The 22,499-nt window shown below is 34.8% G+C and overlaps 1 protein-coding gene across 1 annotated transcript in view; it reads right to left on the bottom strand.

Annotated features, from left to right (window-relative positions):
- Nucleotides 1-21,448, bottom strand: part of LOC123924663 — a gene marked incomplete at its 3' end in the record, with an annotated part of 29,012 nt that extends 7,564 nt beyond the window's left edge. The window contains 16 exon segments of the mRNA XM_045977615.1: nt 207-346; nt 1,372-1,477; nt 1,849-1,919; nt 4,642-4,763; nt 4,838-4,953; nt 8,624-8,722; nt 11,955-12,037; nt 13,563-13,620; nt 13,822-13,861; nt 16,577-16,726; nt 17,776-17,874; nt 19,007-19,172; nt 19,262-19,363; nt 20,227-20,289; nt 20,378-20,501; nt 21,182-21,448. Coding sequence (XP_045833571.1) covers nt 207-346; nt 1,372-1,477; nt 1,849-1,919; nt 4,642-4,763; nt 4,838-4,953; nt 8,624-8,722; nt 11,955-12,037; nt 13,563-13,620; nt 13,822-13,861; nt 16,577-16,726; nt 17,776-17,874; nt 19,007-19,172; nt 19,262-19,363; nt 20,227-20,289; nt 20,378-20,501; nt 21,182-21,256 — 1,614 coding nt within the window.
- Nucleotides 21,449-22,499: the final 1,051 nt, after the last annotated feature.

The raw sequence follows: 22,499 nt of genomic DNA, 5'->3' as shown, positions 1-22,499 counted from the left end.
TACAAGTAAAAAAATCAGTTTTACCTGAAACAGTCATAATGACAAACTTTCAAAAACAACCAAAAGTAATTTTCAAAATAATCAGCAATCTAATTATTATTTTTCCTTTCAAATTCTTTTTTTTTAAGAAAACCTCTTGAACAGATTTTTAAAATTAAAAACGACCAGACAAACAAGCCTCAATACAGTCGGACCAATCAGCTGACCTCATGTGTGTCACTGAATAAATTCCAGCTCTCCATCCTCTTTAATGTCTCTATGGCTTTTGCCTTATGACTTTCATCATATTCTTCACCTTCAAAAGACTGTAGCTCATTTTTCAAATCCCGCATCCTCTCATCAAGTTCTGAAATTACCACATATTTAAGGCTGTGTGAAAAATACAGTATATAGAATATAAAACTTTTAGTAGCAGTAAATGAAAAGGAATTTTGTATCAGAAATAAAAGGAAATGGCTTGACGAGGTGAGATGTAAGAACAAACATGTCGAAATGATTATCACACTGGTGTCTAACGTGTGTGTGTGTGTGTGTGTGTGTGTGTGTGTGTGTGTGTGTGTGTGTGTGTGTGCAGTGGGATCAGACTGGGATCAATGAACTTGCTCCCAGAAGCATGAAACCAGCGAGTTTGAGCAATCCTATGAGGGTGCTTATCGGGTCCGGATTTCACGGTTCAATTTGGTAAAACATGTGATTTCACGATCCCGGTCCCTATCTGTCAACGGTGTGACTTGCCATCGACAGAAGCTCCCTCTCTTTGTGACTACATTACTCTAGAACCACGAGCTCTCTCACTGTCTATGCGACTGTGTGTGACTGCGACCAGCTTCCCACAGCACATTTTTGTAAAGCTCCTGTGATCTCCTTGTGGGAAGCTTTTGCAGAATTGTGTGACCTTCTCAAGCTCATTTGTTGAAACCTTAGTATTGTAGGAAATGTTATAGGTCATTTACTTTCTCTTTTTTATAGTAGCTAGTATTTATTATTCAGGGTGCATATAAATCAAACATGTTGAGTTCATCACTGAAGCAATTTGCCTCAAAAAATACATCTCTTTAGTTGCCAAGTAAGCTCTCTGCTCACATACAAAGACTATATTGTCAGGAAAACTCAAGGAAACAAATTTTTATTTTAAAAAACAAATGCATTAGTCAAACTTCAAGTTTAATCAGCTCAATGCACGAGATTATCACTACACGGGGTATGTAAAACGTAGATGTACACAGGATTATTTCCGAAAGCGAAGAGGTTGTCTTGAGGATTTGAACCCATGATTTTCAGGTCACAAGGCAACAACCATACGATTGAGCCATTACTCACTATCCAAGTTTAATTTTAAAAAATAAAACCTCAAAAACTCAAACAGATTACCTTCACAGAGAGCAAGTTTGACTTTCCTTCCCTTGCAATGTTTAAAAGCAAAAAGCTCATATATATCAATCTCAGCCAGAAGAATATCAATAGCCTGGTGGTCTTTCTGCAACATTGAAAATCAAAGCTGACTTACTGCAAATTCCTTTAGAAAAAATGAGTCGGGATCGCAAACATGTTTTCCTCTTAGCATCCTAATTAACATGCCAATGCCATCAAAGTCTAAAGCCACCGCATAGAAGTACATTCAATTAATTATCCTCTAAAATATTCATTTCTATCGCATATAGTTTCTAATCATCAATTATTTCTGTTGAGCCTCAAAATTAATTTTTCTTCTTTTCATTTTTGGCTTCAACTGCCGCAGAAGGATTCTAACTTGGTCACTATTTGCTACAACTCATTGAAACCTTGTTCTTAGAAGCACAAAATATAATATGCAATCCATAGTTATAAAATCATTCAAACAACACATACATCACCAAATACCGCAAATTTCTCGTGAATAGCGTCTTGCAGAAGGTCTTCAGCTTCTTCTTCTGAAATTTCTGGAATAAGCATCAAGAAAATCAAAATAACATAAACAATAACAATTCAAGTTAAACTATGAAAGATGAACTAAATAATCAAGGTTCAACTTTACAAGAAAGCGTATGCCTTTTCTGGACCTAGATTAAGTAATTTAAGAAATTAATCAGTTTGTTGGATATTCCGCCTTCATTGCGGTCCGCCCCCATATGCCTAATTGCGGCATTTGAGTTGCCTTCATTGCAGCCTCCAACACCTTCATTGTGTTGGGTGTGAAGGGGTGGATTTAGTCCCACATTGCTAAGATATATGGCCTGTGTAGTGTTTATAAGCAAGTGGCAGCCCTCACCTTACAAGCCGGTTTTGTGAGGATGAGTTAGGCCCAATATAAAATTCGACATGGTATCAGAGCCTATCCTAGATCTATTGTTGGGCTTCCCGCATCGTCCACGCTTCAGGCCCAATGGGCCTGAGCGTGAGGGGGTGTGTTGGATATTCCGCCTTCATTGCGGTCCGCCCCCATATGCCTAATTGCGGCATTTGAGTTGCCTTCATTGCAGCCTCCAACACCTTCATTGTGTTGGGTGTGAAGGGGTGGATTTAGTCCCACATTGCTAAGAGATATGGCCTATGTAGTGTTTATAATATAAGCAAGTGGTAGCCCTCACCTTACAAGCCGGTTTTGTGAGGATGAGTTAGGCCCAATATAAAATTTGACACAGTTCATTGTCAAGAAAAGAATAAAGAAATTAATCAGTTCAGTAGGACACCACAACAATTATCAGATTATTCAATTGCACAGAAAAATAATTGCAGGTATATCTTGATCATTCTTTGCAGGCAGTTCACATCTCTTGGAAAGTAAAAAGCAGGAGGTTGTTGCTAGATCCAGTGATAAGTATTGCACTATGACATTAGTCAAATGTGAGCTTATATGGATCAACCAACTAATTGATAAGTTAAAATTTAATGAGGTCTCTCCAATGAAGTTGATAAGCAATAATCAAGGTGCTCTTCACATTGCTTCCAGCCCAGTTTTTCATGAGGAGCAAACACATTGAAGTGAATTGTCACTTTCATCAGACAAAAAGATTTATCTGGTTGTATTGTCATTAGTTGCATTAGTTATAATGATCAATTACTAGCTAAATTTTCTCTAAATCACTCAAGGCCTCTTGAGTTGATTCTATTTGTAACAAGCTAGGTGCAGTCGGAGGTGGCTATAGTAACAATCCTTGGACAGCTTGGGTTCCCAGAAGGAATCTGAAGGTGGCTGTAGTGATTTTCGGGAATGAGTCTCATTGAAGAAGGCGTGACTGGTTGAATCGCATTAGGATGCAAAAAAAAACACACCGATGGAAAAAAGAAGCACCGGTTGAAGCACAATAAATGCACATGGCAGGAAAGAAGCACAACAGAAACATCAACTTACTGAGATTACTTAATAAGAGCTCACAACAAAACCAAACGAGGACAGATCCATGTTATAATGATTGGTTCTAGACATTCAGCTCCTAATTTATTCACCATTTCCTTTTGTGAAGTTATAATATATATCTTAGTTTTGGGCCTAACTCATCCTTACAAAACCCGCTTGTAAGGTGAGGATTGCCTATACTTTATAAACACATATTCCGGCCATCTCGCAACAAGAATGTAAATGTTGAGATCTCACATCAGTTATTGGGCAACTCATTTATCCATTATCCAGGGGCCCTTTCCTATGCATGAGGGGTATGTTGAGATCCCATACACTGGAAATAGTTCTTATAAGGCTTTGGATAAGGATTTGACATATAAGTACTTGAGTAAGACTCATCAAGCATTTTCTTTTGAAACAGCAAGACTCATCAAGCATTGACTTAGGCAACCTTCCACCCAGGCCTTATAAAGACTAAAGACTGCTTTAGAATAAGAAATAAAAATTGTAGTCGCAAGGTCAAGTGTAAAGCAGAATTTTGAGTTAAGGCTCACAAGATTTGTGAGACATAGATGAAGGTCAAACTTGGCGGTTTCAAAATAAAATATGAAGAATCTATGAGGCTATTTTGCGATAACAAGTCTGTCTGAGCATCACTCACACCATAGTTTAACAAGATAAGGCAAAGCATATAGCGATTGATCAACATATCCTCCAGGAAAAAGCATCCCTTCTAAGCTTCACATAAAGCAGCTTCAAGATCTTACTTGCAAGCAGAGAATGAAAGGATATCGAGGAGTGGTGACATAATACAAAAAGGATTCAATCTTTCCTTTAATAGTGTATCAACTTGTTACCGTAATTAATGTAATTAAGCATATTTCAGAATTTCAAAACAAAGTCTAACGATTAAGTTTAAAATTATTTATACTTGAGCTAACCTACAGCCTATTTTATACCTCTAAGACAGTCACAGCTGTTAATAACTAACCAGTCCTTATGTAGCACTTTACAGATTGCCAGCACTTTTAGGTCAACACACGAAATGCATATATATTAATACACCAAGTATCAGTTTAATTAGGACAAATTTGATTCGATAAAGCCTATATAAGTTATACAGTTTATGTAATTTTTTAATAAAGAAATAGAACTTGGATTTCCCCTCCACCTTTTTTCAAACGATTTTCCTATTTATATTTGTTATATGGATGTAAAGTGGAATCCATTGCCATTTTAGTAACTCTGGTTGTCCAAAATAACACTACCACTATATATCAAACCAGCGTGCACCCACCCAAAATCAAACACATCATTACTACCTGAAGTTGAACCAATTGTCCTTTCCACATTTGGCAAGCTTGCTTCTGTACGCACGCCTTCTCCACCAACAGCAGGTCCCCATGAAAATGGACCAGCACTTAAATCAATAAAGGCCCATCTGCTACAAAACATGAATGAATGTGAATAGAAAGAAATGTGTATATTTTCACATATGCTGTGTAAAATAAATTGAACCTGTCCTTTCCAATCCACGTGTCTGTGAGACATTCTGCTTGGAAACCACCATAATCTGCAGATTTTAATACCCTTTCCAAAAGGAGCTTTAGATCCTGATCCTTCCCTTTTAGTACCTTCAAATACCAAAACACAAATGTTAGAAAAGAAACGTGGAGTAAATATCCTGATATTATTGTGTAAAAAATATTTCTGATTTGTTTCAAAAGTGTAAATAAAATACAAGCACTAATATGTTTAAAAAAGACTATTCTAAATCTAATGGGCCTAATTAATAGGCCAAATACAATTATTTACAACACTCCCTCTCAAGATATGAATATCTATCATTCCCATCTTGCAAGTAAGATGGTTGACACGTTCAACTGGTACCCCCTTTGTTGACACATTTGTCAGTTGATGCTCAGTTATCAATCTACTATCTAACTTCTCTGTAAAGAAAAGATAGTCTATCTCAATATGCTTTGTCTTGTCATGTTTCCATTACTATGTTCTCATATGTAGGAATACCCCTGTTAGCCGTATTTTGTAGCAAATTCTATTTGTTCTTGATTCATAGGCACAAAACAACTTCATAGAGAATCACACTTTATCTTTAAATCATCTTGCACAATTTTCATCCACAATAACTCACAAATTCCTTGTGCTGTAGCTTTAAATTCCGCCTCAGCGCTTGATCAAGCTACTATACCTTGCTTCTTACGCGTGAAAGCAACAAGGTTCCCACATAGGAAGGTACAATAACCTGACATAGATCTTCTCTCATTCATTGAACCTACAAAATCAGCATCAATATACACCTCTTTTAAACAAAAGTAATGGCTGGCATATTGTAGAACATGGTCTACAACCTGCAAATGTCTCACCCTTGGATCATGCATGAATCGGCACACCACACAACTGCATAATCCAAATCTAACCTAGTTTGTGCCAAGTGAATCAACTTTTACAATAATCGTTGATATTGTACATTGCCAACTTTGACACTATCTTTCTCAGTTCATTTTGTGATTTTGTTCAATGAGAACACTCGTAGGTTTGGATCCAAACTTGTCTGTTTTTAGCAAAAGATCAAGAACATACTTTCTCTAAGAGATCAAGATGTCTTGCTTTGAATTGGCCACCCCAATTCCGAAGTAAATACTTGAGTTTCCCAAGGCCCTTCATCTCAAACTCTTCTTATGGTTTCTCCTTGAGCAGTTGTTTCTCAGTTAATCATCTTCTGTAACAATAATGTCAACAACATAAACAAGAAGTAGAGTCAGTTTTTGTGAATGTTTAAAGAGAAGAGTATGGTCTCCTTGACTTTGCTTATAGCCCAAGCACACCATTGGTGAATCTTCCAAACCACGCCTGAGGAGGCTGCTTTAGTCCATATAAGGTCATGCTCAATCGATGCACTCTGTTGGCTCCACTTGTGTGACCAAAACATGGGGGAATTTCCATATACACCTTTAAATCTCCATGCAAGAATGCACTTTTAACGTTTTCCCATCAAGAGTAGGTGGCAAGAGATAGTAAGATCCGAACAGTATGTATATTTGTCACTGGACCAAATGTCTTCTCATAATCAATGTTTTATGTGTGAGCATATCCTTTTATCACTAGTCTGACCTTGTATCGATCAACAGTGCCGTATTATTTGTGTTTGACTATATAGATATACCTGCATCAAACGGCCTTCTTGCCTCTCAACAATCTCCCAAGTTCCATTTCTTTCAAATGCTTTTATTTTCTCATCCATAGTTTGGGCCCAACTTTTATCTTTAAATTTTTCTTGATTAGGCGATGGAATTATCACAGATCCAACAACTGCAATAAAACTGATACTGCATGGAAAAATGTTTAGAGGATACAAATTGAGAGATATGATATTTGGCACAAGATCTTTTTCCTTTCATAAACGCAGTGGGTAAATTATTTGGATCAGTATTACAAGTATAAAAAAATATGAGAATCATCAATAGAGGGATCATTTTCAGTAATTGCATCTAGTTCAAGCAATTGAAGTTGTATCTGGAGCAGGAAGGGTTTACTTCTTCTCTGATGCACTAGAGTTGCCTGCGCCGAAGGTGTTGATTCTTGAAAAAACAGAAGACAAAGGAGGAACCAAATAGAAATAGTCAAATAGATTCAAGTTCATAAGTTGAACCAATAATAGGAACTGAAATAGCTGTCTCAAGGAAGCTAGTACCACGAATCTAAAACTTGGACTAAATTCGAAGTCATTTATGTTCTCACTCTGAAGTCGTTTGATGGGTGCATAACCCATAAAGATACACCTGATTGCACAAGCATCCAATATGATGTTGCTTATGAACATGAAGTCGTGAACAGAAGTAACACATTCACTGGAACATAAGGAAAACAAGAGAGCACTAGTCTGTACGACCTTGCCCCAATATGAGGTGAGAACAGACATTCGGAAGAGAAGGGCTCAATCAACTTCAAGTAAATGACGATTTTTCCTTTGTGACACCATTTTGTTGTGGGGTGTTGACACATGTGAATACATGGATGATGCCATGTTTACTGGTGAAGCTGGAAAGATTATGATTGACATATTCTTTGTAATACATTTCCCAAATTGTTTTTGTAGCATATGATAAAATTGAATAAACAATTGTGGTACTTTTGATTTATTATTCATCAAGAAAATCCATGTTACTCGAGTGCAATCATCAATAAATGAAAGAAACGAAGAAAAGAAAAGAAAAATGGGGGCCAGTCTCCAGACATCAGAATGAATAACATCAAATGGTTCGGCACTTTTATTATGACTACGAAGAAAAGAAAAATTATGGTGTTTGGCAAACTGACAAATGTCACACTTAAGAGACTCAACAGAATGTTTTATAAGTAAAGACAGAAACATAGACTTAATTGTGGGAACATGAAGCACAGTTTGCAACTAAATAGATGGTTCCAATTCAATATTCTCACTTTGCAACTTAAAAGAAGATTGCAATTCAATATTCTCAAGAGTTAGTTTCCCCCTCTGTGGAGCCTTCAGTGTCAAGGGCCAAAGTGGAAATATGTGCCTAGTTTTGGTGCTCACAATAAAACTTACGTGACCAGGATTGGATGACAGTGATGTTGACCCTTGTTTGTCTGTTTTCTTTTCCCTTATGCTAATGCAGACCCATCAAAAGACTTCTCATCAAGCATGACATGCCGATGTAAATCCTCACTTCGAACAGTGTAAAATATCTCAGTAAGAGGGGGAAGTTTTTCCTTACCCAAAATCTGCACTCAAATAGAGTTAAACTCAACGCTCAGTCCTCCTGATAAGAAATTGAAGGCCTTATCCCGATCTCTGGGTGGCGATTCTCATGGTCCTATTACCGGTGAAAAAACTGCAGTGTACAGTGGTTAAATAGGCTTGAAAATTGATGGGTGTAGTGAACAGTAATGTAAATTGTGAATTGGAACTGGAAAGGCAGCGAGCAAGGCTGAAGATCTCAAAGAGCTGTAAAAAGACATCAAAGGAACATGAAACCACAATGAGGGTGGAAAAAGAAAAAAGAAACCCTAATGGCAGCTAGGCTTTAAGCGAAAGCAAGACTTGGAGACCTGGAGCTCATTATACAATGTAGAAAATATTTCTGATATATTTTGTAATTGTAAATGAAGTACAGCCACTAATCTATTTAAATAGAGACTATTCTATAAATCCAACGAGCCTGGTACAATCATTCCAAATAGTTACAAATAATTACAATTATTTACAAGATATATTGCTTACATTTTCAAAGAAATACAGAGGCTTATTTGATGAACATATACCTGTAAAGCTTTGGCCTCAATGAGTTTAGCTATCTCTCTCCCTTGATGCAACTTCCCAAAATTATCTAGTGTGTCAAGCCAAATATTATACCATTCCACCTGCAATTTATGGTTGTGCCAAAACAGCAAATTTTCAAAAATAAAATAAAATTACACTGCCGTGTCCAAGAAAAACAAAAAAAACAACAGACTCAAAACATAAAATATAAACACATAACTACAATAGAAATTCTTCCGCTAGTTTCCTGTAGGCTTCTACAACCAAGATAGGCCTTTTTCTTAAAGAGAAGGAAAATATTCTCAAAGAAAAAGGAGGGAGAGTATAAGATGCTACGTGAGAGGAAAAGGTGAGGAAAATATGATAGAAGAATTTTTTAATGTGTTTTAGTGAAGAACACAAAGAGCCGTAGCATTTTTGTGTCTAATACAAGAACAGCGAATCTTATTTTGAACAAAAATAGGATTCATTGTTGGAGCATGACATTTATATACCAGAAATATACAGTTTACAAAAAGATAAATTAAAGCGATCACGAGTTGATGAAAACCATAACCCAACACCGGGAAGGAAAAAAAAACACCTAACAAAGAAAGGGAAATCCCACTGCCATAGAGAGAGGCTCCTGCAGAAAGCTACTCCTCCCCATCCATTCCGAGCATAACTAATTTCTAAATATGCCCTAACTCCCTTACAACCAGCCTGTGAACAACTGTAACCCACAAATCATGAAACCACCTTCATTCTTTTTATAACTTCAATGGTAGTGGTTCTGCTGAATGGGTCTTCACCTCCGTTCTTTTTTAAGCTTCATATTAGTGTTTCAGCTGAATGGTAATCTTCTAATTGAAAAATGAAAATCCTAATTCAAGTTTACACCTACAGGCTTCAAAGCTATCACCCTGATCCATGTATTCTATCAGTGATTCGGAAATAAGCTTCTTCACATCTCCAGAAGCGAAGTAAGTTGTTCCGCCCCATTGTCTTTCCACAAATTCTTCATGGTGGAGAGAGATAACTCCTCTAAACAGCCTTAAAATGCCCCTCTACTTGCAATCTGCACAACCAGTTTCATTTTCTCAAGCGGTAACGGTAAACTCAGCAACCCAGTACACAACTTGCACTTCTACTCGAGACTTATATCCCTCTTGTATATACTTGGCCTTCGGCTTTAACATATTCAAAGGTATCACTCGAAGGCCGCAGAGGGTTGCGCACCAGAGAAAACAGCAACAGAAGTTGTATCATTTGCGAGTTCATGTCGGATCAAATTTTACCTTGGATTAGGCTATATAACATCCCTTTTGTTAGGCACGGGGCATCACAAGAGGGAAAAAGATTGTTGAGGGTCTCTTATAATAGCAGTGTGCTTGTATAATGAAAGGGGGTCTTTTTTATTTGTTGTGATTAGTGAATTATCTAGTGTGAAAAGGAGAGTGCTCCTGTGGGGTAGCCTAGTTCAGAAGGTTACTTTCTTGTCCATTCCTATTGTTTTCATTCAAGTGTTAATACCAGACATTCAAAGAATTCTTTTTCCCTATTCTGTCGATCAATCTATACGATAGTTACCATCATTCTTTGCTCTAGAAAGATACCTGACACCTTTTTCCTAAACCCAGGTATCTAATATTCTGTTTTCTTGAATCCATGTGTTATCATTAATTTGAGTCAAGCCCGTTAGGTTTAGAGTTGAACTCAACTTCCGCCACACAACCCACTTGGGTTGGTGCATTGGTATTGGCTTGGGACCTGGGAGTGTGCTCCTCTTGAGGTCTGAGGTTCGATTCTCTCTGGCGCCAATTTGGGTGGGCTAATTTAGCTTCTTCAAAAAAAAAACTTCCACCACACTTGGATTGCCGTCCGACGGTTCTGGTGCATGTAGTTCATTGAGTAGGATGTCTGAGACCCAAACATTAGAGGATTTCACTCCCTCCCTTCTTCGGCTATCTACCCTTGCAATAGCCACACGAAGAGCCTCATGTTCTATTTTTGGATGTTACTGCATCTCCTTCGAAAGCTTACTCTATTGGGAAATTTCTGCAATGCATCCCACTGGTTGGTCCGATTGAACATCTTTCTTGCCCAAGAATGATGCCCTATTGTCATTTTTGGCCCATACTTTTGTTAACATCACCATCAAATTTTCGTGATTTTCCTCTACTTTGATCTGAAGATTTGCTACAGCCTTTGTGATGCTTGTTACGTTAGTTTCTATAGCTTCTATTTTGCCTCCCTTTTAGTTATAACTGTATTCGTCTCACGTCCTTCCTTACTGCCCTGATCCTAACAATGGAAGAAAAATATCCTAGCACATAGCAAGGCTCCTACAGAGACGCCCTCATTACTTATCTTGACTCGCTGGCAGGTCAGTATACTAGCCCATTCACCCTCTATTTCATGGATCTGGCTCCTCTAAAGCTTTCTCACTTTTTAATATATTAACTAATTACTCACTTTGGAAAGTGCAAACATTAATTGTATCTTATTTTCACCACCCCCCCCCCCCCCCCCCCCCCTCTCTTTCAAGGTATGTAGAGATCAAAAGCATTGACCCCGTAACATATATAAGAGTTGGTCCCCCAAGGCAAGTAAATCTGCCAATTGAACATTTGAGTAAACAAAAGATATACTAAATTCTCCACTCTCCAGAAATGATCTTCTGCAATATTTTTCACAAACAAAATGCCAATGGATCTCTATATGGTTGGTTTGTTCGTGGAAGACTGAGTTGGATACATTGTCAAAAGCACTTTGAGTATCACAAACATGTGTCATAGTCACAATTTCACAATATTTTAACCAAGTTATTGCAGCTGAGAGTTTGCATGTAGTAAAAGCAACAATGAATATTCTACTTCGGCATGGGATCTTAACCACATTTATTTATTGCTTTTGGTGAAAAGAGACTTCTTCTATAGGGAACACACAATATTTTGAAGTGGATTCTTATAAAAAAAATTAAATAAATATTTTGAAGTGGATCAATCTATTACCACCATGAGATTTGGACCAATCTCCATCAATATACTAAATATAGACATTTTATAATTACTTAAGGAAAATGTCAAGTATAATAATATTCTCTTGGTACTTGAGCGTTCAATTTTTAAAATATTAAATTTTTGGTATTATTTAATACAAAATTTCTATGTTTAGATACCCTTAACACGTGCACATGTTAGCATTACCCTTTATTTAATCATAATGCATATATATGCATCAGTATTGGTGTCCTATGTTTTTCACATTAGCAGTGTCTACATGTCCATGTTGTGTCAGTGTGAGAGTCCGTGATTCGTATGCTTCATTATTTTGATATAAAAAAACACTTACAATATCAGTGTCCTCTGTTCTTGTCCATGCAAACTTCATCATCGGATGCTTTGCATATAATGGTCGCTGAATCTTTATATGAGCTGCCAATAAATTTATAAGTAATAATAAATAAGGGTCCTGTTGGAGAAGACAAATTATAAGGACATTTTTTTACAGAACAAATTATATGGACTTTGAATAATGGCAATGGTGTAATGTAATTGAAAATAATTTGATACTAATTTAATACTAAAGACTAAGCACTATTGCCAATTTATTTAGATGAAAGACTTCTGCGTCAAAAAAAAAAAAAAAAAAAAAAAAGATGAAAGACTTCTATCTATTCATAAATAAATAGGAATATCAAGAAACAAATCATGATATAACTAAATAATATGGAAATCAATCTTAAGAAGTAATTTAAGATATTATATGATTAGAAACTGAACGAGATAAACTACGATACTCTAATATTACAAGATCTTTTCATATATTCTAACACTCCCCCTCAATCTAATGCTTAAGTTTGTTACAAATATACCCTTTGAAAGAGAAAACATAAAATTTGATATAATTAATTTTGTTACAAATATGCCCTTTAAAGGAGAAAACATAACATTTGACATAATCAGACTAAAAAGGCTGCTGGAAAATACTGACATTGGCCAGTAGTGGTGCCAGGAAAATCAGAAGTGCCGAAAAGAACACACAGCAGACGAGAGAAAAATGGCAGATTGTATGGCTGACAAACTATTAGAGTTTCTTCATAAAAACCGCTCTGACACCATGTTGAAATAATGGGTTTTAGATAAAAGTAGGGAGAAGACAAATAATAGGACCTTGGGTGTGTTTGGTAACACAAATAAGCTAGCTCATAGCTTATTATTTGAGCTTATAAGCTTGTTTCAAAAAATTAGAGGTGTTTGGTAACAAGCTTTTTTTACTAGCTTATAGCTTTTTTCAGCTGTTATTTCAAGTAGCGTTTGAGCTTATAGCTTATAGCTTTTTACACTTTATTCCATTTTTACCCTTTAATTTAATAACTACCCACTCTAAAAAAGAAACTACCCATTATCAATTATGTCATTTTATATTTATTAACCACTTTAAAAGCTAATTTTACCAAACACGTTAATTTCAATTAGCTAGCTTTTCAGCTATCAGTTATAAGCTAATTTTTCAGCTATCAGCTACCTTATAGCTTATTTTTACCAAACAGACCCCTTGAATGATGACAAATAATAGGACCTTGATACTAAAGACCAACACTATCCCCTATTATAGGGACACAATAAATAGGGAAAAAATTGATAATAACAACTAAAAAATACACAAACTAATCTTTGGAGATAATTAAAGATACTCTATTATAATAATATTGTGATATTATAAAATATTTCCTAATTTTCGAATGGACAGGAATTTCTAAAATCTAACTATGGAAGTCAATCATAACAACATCGTCGGATGCCTTTTCAAACTAAATGGAGTCAGCTACTAGGGTCAAATGGTGTTTTTTGTCTTATTGTTGAAGATTCTTTATTTCCTTGTATATATTGATTTTAACAACATCTTGAGCATTATGCATTCTGCAACATATATTTTTGTCAGAGAAGAGTTTCATACCAAGAGGATTTTCAGGAACCACTTCTGACTGCAGAAGCTTCATTTGCAAACTATTATTCTGCATGACATGGAAGTTGTTAGTTCTGGCACTTAAGGTATTATAAAATAGAAAAATATTTAACAATTGAAGTTTTGACATGCAAAATACCCATAAACTAAGCAGAAAAACATCAAGCATGGTATGATACACTTTACACATGAATCACCAATATCAGATTTAGAAAAGTTTAAAGGAAAAAAGTCAGAAAGTTCCATATACCTCCTTTAAGAAGTTAAATTCGGACTCCGATAAACCTCTCCTGAAATATTTTGCATAAAATAAAAATACAGAGAAGAAAACAATATAAACACAGTTATTAAAAGTGACAACATCAGATCTTTCATACTTAGATTACATCATTTACAATTTACAATATAAAACAGATCTGGCTCAAAATATGCATGAAACAGACTCCAAGTGGCACTTTAAAAATTATAAAATGTACATGTAGAAATGTGAGGTAAAAATGTATTTCATTTACTTACTCAATAGAGTTACAGCGTTATGTATGTGTACGTATATACAAGAGACTAATGGGCTTGGGCCTAATATTTAAAATATTCTAAAACTCCTCCTCAAGCTTGAGCATATAGATTATATGCACCAAGCTTGTTACAACTCAATTTGAGGCCCCCTAACAGACTTCATAAAAATATCAGCTAACTGGTAGTTAAAAACAGATGTAAATTAGTGACTATACAGTCATACAAAACTTCATCTCTAATGAAATGACAATCAACTTCAATATGTTTGGTTCTCTCATGAAAAACCAAATTAGAAGCCATATCAAGACCTGCCTGATAATCACAAAACAACTTCATCTAAGAAACCTCTGAAAACTTTAACTCCTGAATTAACTACTCAAACTGACACTTATAAAATTATAAAATGTACATGTCGAAATGTGAGGTAAAAATGTATTTCATTTACTAACTCAATAGAGTTACAAAATTGTGTGTCTATGTGTGTGCGCACATATATACAAGAGACTAATGGGCTTGGGCCTAATATGTAAAGTATTCTAACACGCCCCTTCAAGCTTGAGCATGTAGATTATATGCACCAAGCTTTTTACAAATTAACTCAATTTGAGGACCCCCTAAGAGTCTTAGTAAAAATATCAGCTAACAGGTCATTAAAACACAGGTAATTTGTGACAATACAGCCATACAAACTTTATCTCTAATGAAATGAAAATCTACTTCAATATGTTTGTTTCTCTCATGAAAAACCAGATTAGAAGCCATATCAAGAGCTGCCTGATTATCACAAAACAACATCATCTAAGACACTTCTGCAAACTGTAACTCGTGAATTAACTGCTTGATCTAAATAAGCTCATGTTACCATGGCCATATATAGCACGGTACTTAGCCTCTTTTAGTATTTTTCCTATTATACCCTCATTTTAATCTACCATTTACTTTCTCTTTCCAAAATCAATTCGACCTATATACTCTTTCTCTCTCCCTTAAATTCCCTATTTTTCTACATACATTCTCTCCCAAACATTAAACAATCCGTAAAAAGCAATAACAATATTTGAAAAAGGACTTTGAAAAATGGAATGGAAGTTATTGAAAAAGGAGTTAATTAATTTTATGGAAAATATGATGTGGAGTTATTGAGAAAGTAAGGGTATAATTAACAAATCATAACCTTAAACTATCAAAACGATAGTTAAATAAGAACAAAAAAAATCTTCTAAAACGACACTTAAAAAGGAACAAAAGTGTATTACTCTAAACTGGGAATAATCCCCTAGATTATAGAACAATGGCAGCACTTTGAGGTTCTGCCTACCTCTCAATGCCAAAAGGCGTTATTCCTCTCAAATGACACAAAATATCCATTCTATAATATCTTCCCTATTTATAGAAAGCATGTCTTATTTGCCCTAACCATCTCTCAACACACTCACTAACTAACCCATAAACTAATTAACTAACTACATAACTAACAATAAGAGACCTATTAATATTCCCCCCTAAACATTCACCGTGTCATCAAGGTGAAGAATTGTGTAAAATAGCCTCGAAAACTCTTGCAGCCTCGAAGCAGGATCCCATTGTTAACAAGTTAAAGACCCAATAAAACCGCATTAATATGTGAAAGAAAACAGTATTGACCAATAAAACATTGTGCACACCTTGGCTGAGATTCAAAGGAATAACACTGACATGCTCTAACCTGGACAAGGAATCAAGCATACTATGAGAATTTGGGTTGGGCCGAACTCAATCTTACAAAATCTTCTTGTAAGGAGAGGATTGCACTCACTTATAAACTCATGTTCAGACCTTATCTCATCCAATGTGAGACTCTTAACACACTCCTCTCACACTAAGGACTGGCCATCTGGAGCATGATCCGAGTGGCCAGATAGCAGTGACATGATAGTAGGTGGCCCAACAGATTTTCACCGGCCTCTGCTACCATATTGGAATTTGGGTTGGGCCTCTCACTCTATTAAGATAATATAATACAGAGGTAGAGAACGGACTCAATAGAGTACAGATAAAGAAAATGGTTGGAGAGAATAGAAGAAAGAAAACAATGAACAGAGAATGAAGGAGTTACTGGCAGCACATTGAAGGGCGCCAATCCACTTAGACAGTTCTAATAGGCATGACCCAAAGGAGGTTATAGGTCTTACGGATACCATTGGGGAAATGCAAAAAAGGCTATAAAATTTGAATTTGTATTTAACATGGAAATATAAAGCTTCTACTACCACTACAGCAACCATAGCTGTGCAACATATACACCATTATAAATTGTTTTGGCTCTGGCACAATGCATCAAGGCAGATTGTGTTGCTAATCTCTATATTGTGCTATTAACAATCACAATAATGGAAAAGGTTATATTGCAATTAAAAATAAGTTTTAATATACAGCAAATATTTATCATGTAAAAGAGATGGCATTATTGTAGTTTATAGTAAATGACAACATTTACCAAGAATACTAACCGATATCCATATTTAGATCTCCTCTCGTCACGCTTGGGATTCAAAATAAAAATATTATATGCATTTTCAAGTTGAAGGTATTCGACGAGGCTAGTCAAAAGACCATCTATCATGTCCACATCTACTTGCCAATCATCACCATCATTATCCCTACAAATAGAAATTTGGAAGAAGAGAAAATAAATCAAGCCGCGTTATGTTTCTAAACATGCAGAGAGAGAGAGAGAGAGAGAGAGAGAGAGAGAGAGAGAGAGAATAAAGAAAAAAGAATCACTGGAATTGGAGACCCATTTGCTAGATCTCGACATCCTTTTCATAACACAAAAAATCTAATCTAGTGGACAGGAATCCACTTTCATATGTTGAGCAGCATTTACAATAGTTTAATTAGTTAACTTGCCTACACACTCAGTGGGTTGCATTGTTAAGAGTACCAAGTTGTTTGATGCATGGTTACAATAGTTATACCACAAGGGATTTAGGTCAGATTACAAGAATGGGAATGCAGAATATCACTTAAAAACTAGGCCAAGTGTAATCTAGACTTTGTTCTTACTTATGCTCTAACTTGCTAATTGAATCATTAAAACTGTCTTATATATTATTCATATTTTATGTATACTAGCTAAAATAATTGACAGGCATAGAGGAGAGAAAGAAGTGAACGAAAAGGGCAGGCTTCTTAAAAGCCATCAAGGCCTTTGGGTAAAATAATTGGTAGAAGGGGGAGGAGAGAAAGCATACATAACAGAAGGACAGATGGCATAGGGAGATAGGGAGGAAGGACTCGAGAGAATGGGTATATTAAGGGTGTAACAGAATGAGGGAGGCATCCGATATATGGGTCTCTCTCAAATCAGGGATAATATTTCTCTTCCATATTTTAATTTCCTTCTCCGTCGTGTAAGGAGCTTAATCCATGTAGCCAACCCCACTTAGTGGGATAAGGCTTGGTTATTGTTGTCTTGTAAGGAGCTTTGCCCCAACCACTGTTATAGTCTTTATTTTCATATAGTTTCTAGTGTAAGTACTTGTTAGGCCTTGGGACCTAACAAGTTGTGAATCTGTGTTATGCACTTTTGTTTTCATAACAGGAAAAGAAAAAAGATGTAATAAAATGTTAGCATAAATGTACAAAGAGAAGTTTAAAGTTAAAAAGGTTCTTCTAATAAGTAATAGCTAATTTAAACATGATTTACCCACTGCCAACTGGATCATCCTTGCGACCAAACACCTTTATGGCAAGCTCAAATATGGAGGTAACCTTCTCTCCCATTTCGATAGCATGGACAGAAAAGCTGCACCAGAACATCCACAGTCATAGTAAGAAATGATAACATATACTTTCTCACTAAAAGAAAATTCAAAGAATAAATAAACAAGGAAGAATCCTACACAGATTTACTTTTGGAGATGACACATCAAACACCTTCAACCAAGACGGCCCAAAAAAATAGAGAAGTTTGCCACTGGTTTTTGAGGTTTACAAATGGGTTGAAAAAAACTTTTGAGCCAATTATCTGATTTTGCTTATTTTGGTTGATTAAGAAGAAATTTCATTGTTCTAATACTTTACGGGTCTGTTTGGGAGGGGGTTTTGATTGGTTTTGGAGAGGAGGGCTTCGGAGGGCTAAGTCTACTTTTTGAAATATTTTTTATGTTAAAAAAAAAAAATTGAAATAACAGTAAGCCCTCCCTTCTTAAACCCTCCATCCAAACATTATATATGAATGATCATATAATATATCAATCATACTTAATACATTTAAAAAAAAATATGTATGGCGTCCATAATTCAAAAAAGAACAGTAACCCTCCATTCTTAAACCCCCCCATCCAAACAAACACTACTATATAAAAATAAAAGATAAACTGCCAAATAAAATAAAGACTGAAAGACGAGCACAATCAGAATTGACTATCAATGAGACAGGATGAAAAGGTTTAATTTTTAAATTGAGTCGAGCATAAAATAAATTAATATTAAAATAAAAAAATAAAAGATAAATTGCGAAAAGAAGTGACAACTGAAAGACATGCATAATTGAAATTGACTATCAATGAGACAAGATGAGAAGGTTTAGATTTAAAATGAATCAAGCATAAAATAAAAGACAACAAACAAAGCCATGTGAAGGATCTGTTACTGCTTTTCTGAAAACGTAGGTAGCACCGTACCAATCGCTGGAGGTTTTAAAAATACATTGTACCTATCTAACTTTTCCATCCCTCAATTAAAACTACAAAGGTTTTATGAAGTAAATGTAAATCCTTCAAATTTGATGCCAAATCAGTCTGTTTTGCCACACACTCTTGTATTTGTCAAAATCCCCTATTGCTTTGAAACTTAAATGGATGTAACAAAAAGATTGTAAAAATAAAAATGATGACAAAATGTAGTCTTCAAAAGAAAAAACGGATAAGTCGTACTTGTAATTTATGTGACTGGCAACAGGATGGGAGTGCAATTGAATTTTATCTACACTTGTTTTGTAGAATGCAGTTAGAACTTCTTCATGTCGAATTCGTGTATGTTCAAAGATGTGATCAATTTTTGTAAACCAGCGCTCAATTTCTTCTGGAAGAAGCTTGAATTCTGTGGGACATAAAAAGCACTATGGAATCCACAATACTTTTAAAATGAAATAACCAAAGAAAAGATGGGTTAGTCTTCCAACTATGTACCTTGGTTGCCCTTCCCTTCAAATCCTATAAAAATGAAGTTGATAGGAACAGGAAGGTAGATGGAATCAATTTCCTGCAGCTTTAGATAGTTTGCAATATTACCTGAAATACAATAAATTAGAAAACAATATGTACTCAATTTACAAAGTGAATTGCGAAGTTTTAGTCAATCCATGATCTAGTACTACTAAAATTATAAAAGGGACAAAATAATTATGCATTTAGCAATACTTCGGGAAAATTTATGAACGTAAACAACATTCATAGTTCTGAATAGTCTAAAACATAGATACTAAGTAACTGAATAGCATAGAAGGAAATGACTATATCACTCAGAACTAGCACAAATAATAGGAGAATAAGACTTAAACAAAGGTCCTTTGTGTTAATTCTATCAATCAACTATTTCAATCCACATGATGTGAAACAAGGAAGAAAGGGAGGGAGGGGAAGAAGAAATTAAGACAGAAAGATTGAAAAGGGGGTAAAATAGAGAAACTCCAATTAGTTAGGATAGTTACTAATTTAGAGGAATGTCCATATAGCTACATGTATTTCCCCTACTCTCAATCAATCAATAAAATTATAATTATTGGCCATTGTTTTTGCTTCTACCAATTTTACATTTCTAATCACCGGGCTTCTATCAATACCACAAATAATTTTTTAATCAGGTCTAACATAGTCTCCAGCAAATGACAATGAAAAAACACCAACCATTTTAGCTTTCTATGAGTTTCTACGTAATGATACACCAAAATAAATGAGGCGAGCAACCCGAGCTATCTTCCAATAGCAAGCAACGTTCTAAATGGCATAAACTTATTTTGGAGAAGAAAAATACTATTAGAACGAAGAAAGATTTCAAAAATATAGGAAGGTAAACGATCAACCAAAATTAGTATAAAATCAAACCAGTGAAGTTAAGTTAAGTTGAGAAGAACTTTGACAGAATGCATGCATACCTGAGTTGGTATAATTAAATGCGCTTACTTTTCCATGGCTTGAAAACTTCAATTCATCAAAATCTGAAGAACCAACATACCAAGAGAATCAAAAGAAATACATACTAGAGAAGAAAATTGATCTTTCTATCCAATGAACATGTCCACATACCATTATGTATAACATCCTCGCTCCAAAATCGACTCTTTCCTTTGAGGTTAAATAATGAGAACACAGATGATCTGCCACTTTTGTGAGTTTCAACAGGAGATCCAAGTGAACTTGCAGCTAAGAACTGATAAAAAAAAAAAACATAGTAAGCATCAAAATAATGTATGTCTTTATTTACAAAATTGAAAAAACGTAGCAATGGCAACGGAAAAAATGGAAGAATCAAACATCCAGGGAAGGAGCTAATAAATTAAAGCCTAACAGAAATATATCATTATTAGAGGTAGAAAGAGAACGTATAGAAGTATAGACCAAACCATTACCCTATTTAAAGGTAAATGGTTTATCATTGGATTTGATACATGACAGGACATACAGCCTGATTGGATAAACAGCTTAATTGTAGCTTATAGCACAAGCGCTTATTATGCTTGTATATAAGCTTACTTATGAAAATTGTCATAAGTTGTTTTCGTAGGTTATACCAAACAGTCTCGCAAAACCCACAGCAGTAGATAAGCTGCGGATAAATTGTTTAGCCAAACAAACAAACAAACAGGGTCAATTGAGTTTGCCTAGTCGGAAAAGACATATGCTTCTTCTATCGCATCATCCCCCCAAGCCCCCCATTGAAAAGAACTTATACTAGGTATAAAATAGGGAAATCAAAATTACAAATTAAAAAATAATGAAAATGATCGATCGTCCATTGTTATAACCAATCAAAATCTAGTAGTGAGCCACTAGTGAAATCAATCAATGTTCATCAGATTGATAACAGTAGACAAAAAAGTAATTATTTACCAGAAGAAGAGTAGAGGTGGCGAGCAGGAGCTTCCACTGACGACGTTTAAGGCTGGAGAATATGCGAAGAACCATTTTACTGTCTCCTTTTCCAAACAACCGTGCGTTGGATTAGCGTGAGGAAAAGAGGCTTCTCTGTTTGTGTGAGCAAAGAGATGTTTCTCTGAACTTTGAGAGAGAGAGAGAGAGAGAGAGAGAGAGAGAACAAAAAATACTAGTAATAATAAGAAAGAAAGACCATCAAAAAAAAATAAGAAAGAAATCTCCTTCAAAAAAAATAAGAAAGAAACATACACAAAAAAAATGGAATTCACACCAAAATTAAATTAAGGTAATTCTCAATTTTTGCTTTAAAAAAATCAATTTAAAATTGATTCAAAAAAAAAAATTCAATTTGAATTAATTTTAAACTATTAAACAACAATGAATTGGTTGAAGTATAAGAGTCTTGGTCTCTCAAGCATTACAATTCAGTTGAAAGAAGATAACACTAATATCATCTCATGGTGACAAAAAAAAAAAAAATTATTAAATTTTGTCATGAAACATGGCATTTTAATTATTAGCTACGAACACCAAAATTCTACTACTTATTAGAATACAATTAAAATTGATAAAATAGTATATGCAGCGACAATATAAAATAAACTTTAATTATATGACATAGCAAAATGTTTGATTTCTATTACATATCAATATAAAATTATTTTACATTAACAGAGGATATCTATTAAACCCATTAAAATATTAATTGCAACAATATGTGCCAATAATAAACTAAGATAAAAAATGAATATTAAGAAAAATAACATAATAAAAATCTATATAAGAATGTTAAAAACTCTATCAATTAAACATTTGAGATTTTAATTGGACTGACCATTATTTTTTTAAAATATTCACTTGCTTTTGAAAGAAGTATTAGATGTTATTTCATAAAAAAATAATTATAAAAGAAAATGTATTTTATAAATAAATTATTTAAAATGTTCTTCTCTGTAAATCTCAATAGACAATCAATTGATGGGTGGATTAAGTTGTGACATGTATCTCTTGGGATAATTTATCGATAATAATATTAAGTCGACTTTGCAAACAAATCATTATAGGATACAGTTTTCTTTTAACAATTTGAAAAAACAAATATAATGAGATGAAATTCTCATTATACTCAATATATAAAACTCATGTTTAAATTTTGGCGACAATCGGAGTCTGACTAAATCTAAATGTTATGGACTAGGCCTCGAGCCCAGTATCGGAGGAAAATCCACAGATCTACGAGCATAAGCCCAAGTAACTAGCAACCCACAATGGT

This window comes from Trifolium pratense, linkage group LG4 (assembly GCF_020283565.1).
Source record: "Trifolium pratense cultivar HEN17-A07 linkage group LG4, ARS_RC_1.1, whole genome shotgun sequence".
NCBI lineage: Eukaryota > Viridiplantae > Streptophyta > Magnoliopsida > Fabales > Fabaceae > Trifolium > Trifolium pratense.
The sequence above is the reverse complement of the archived record's forward strand: the minus strand, read 5'-3'. Positions and strand labels throughout refer to the sequence as shown.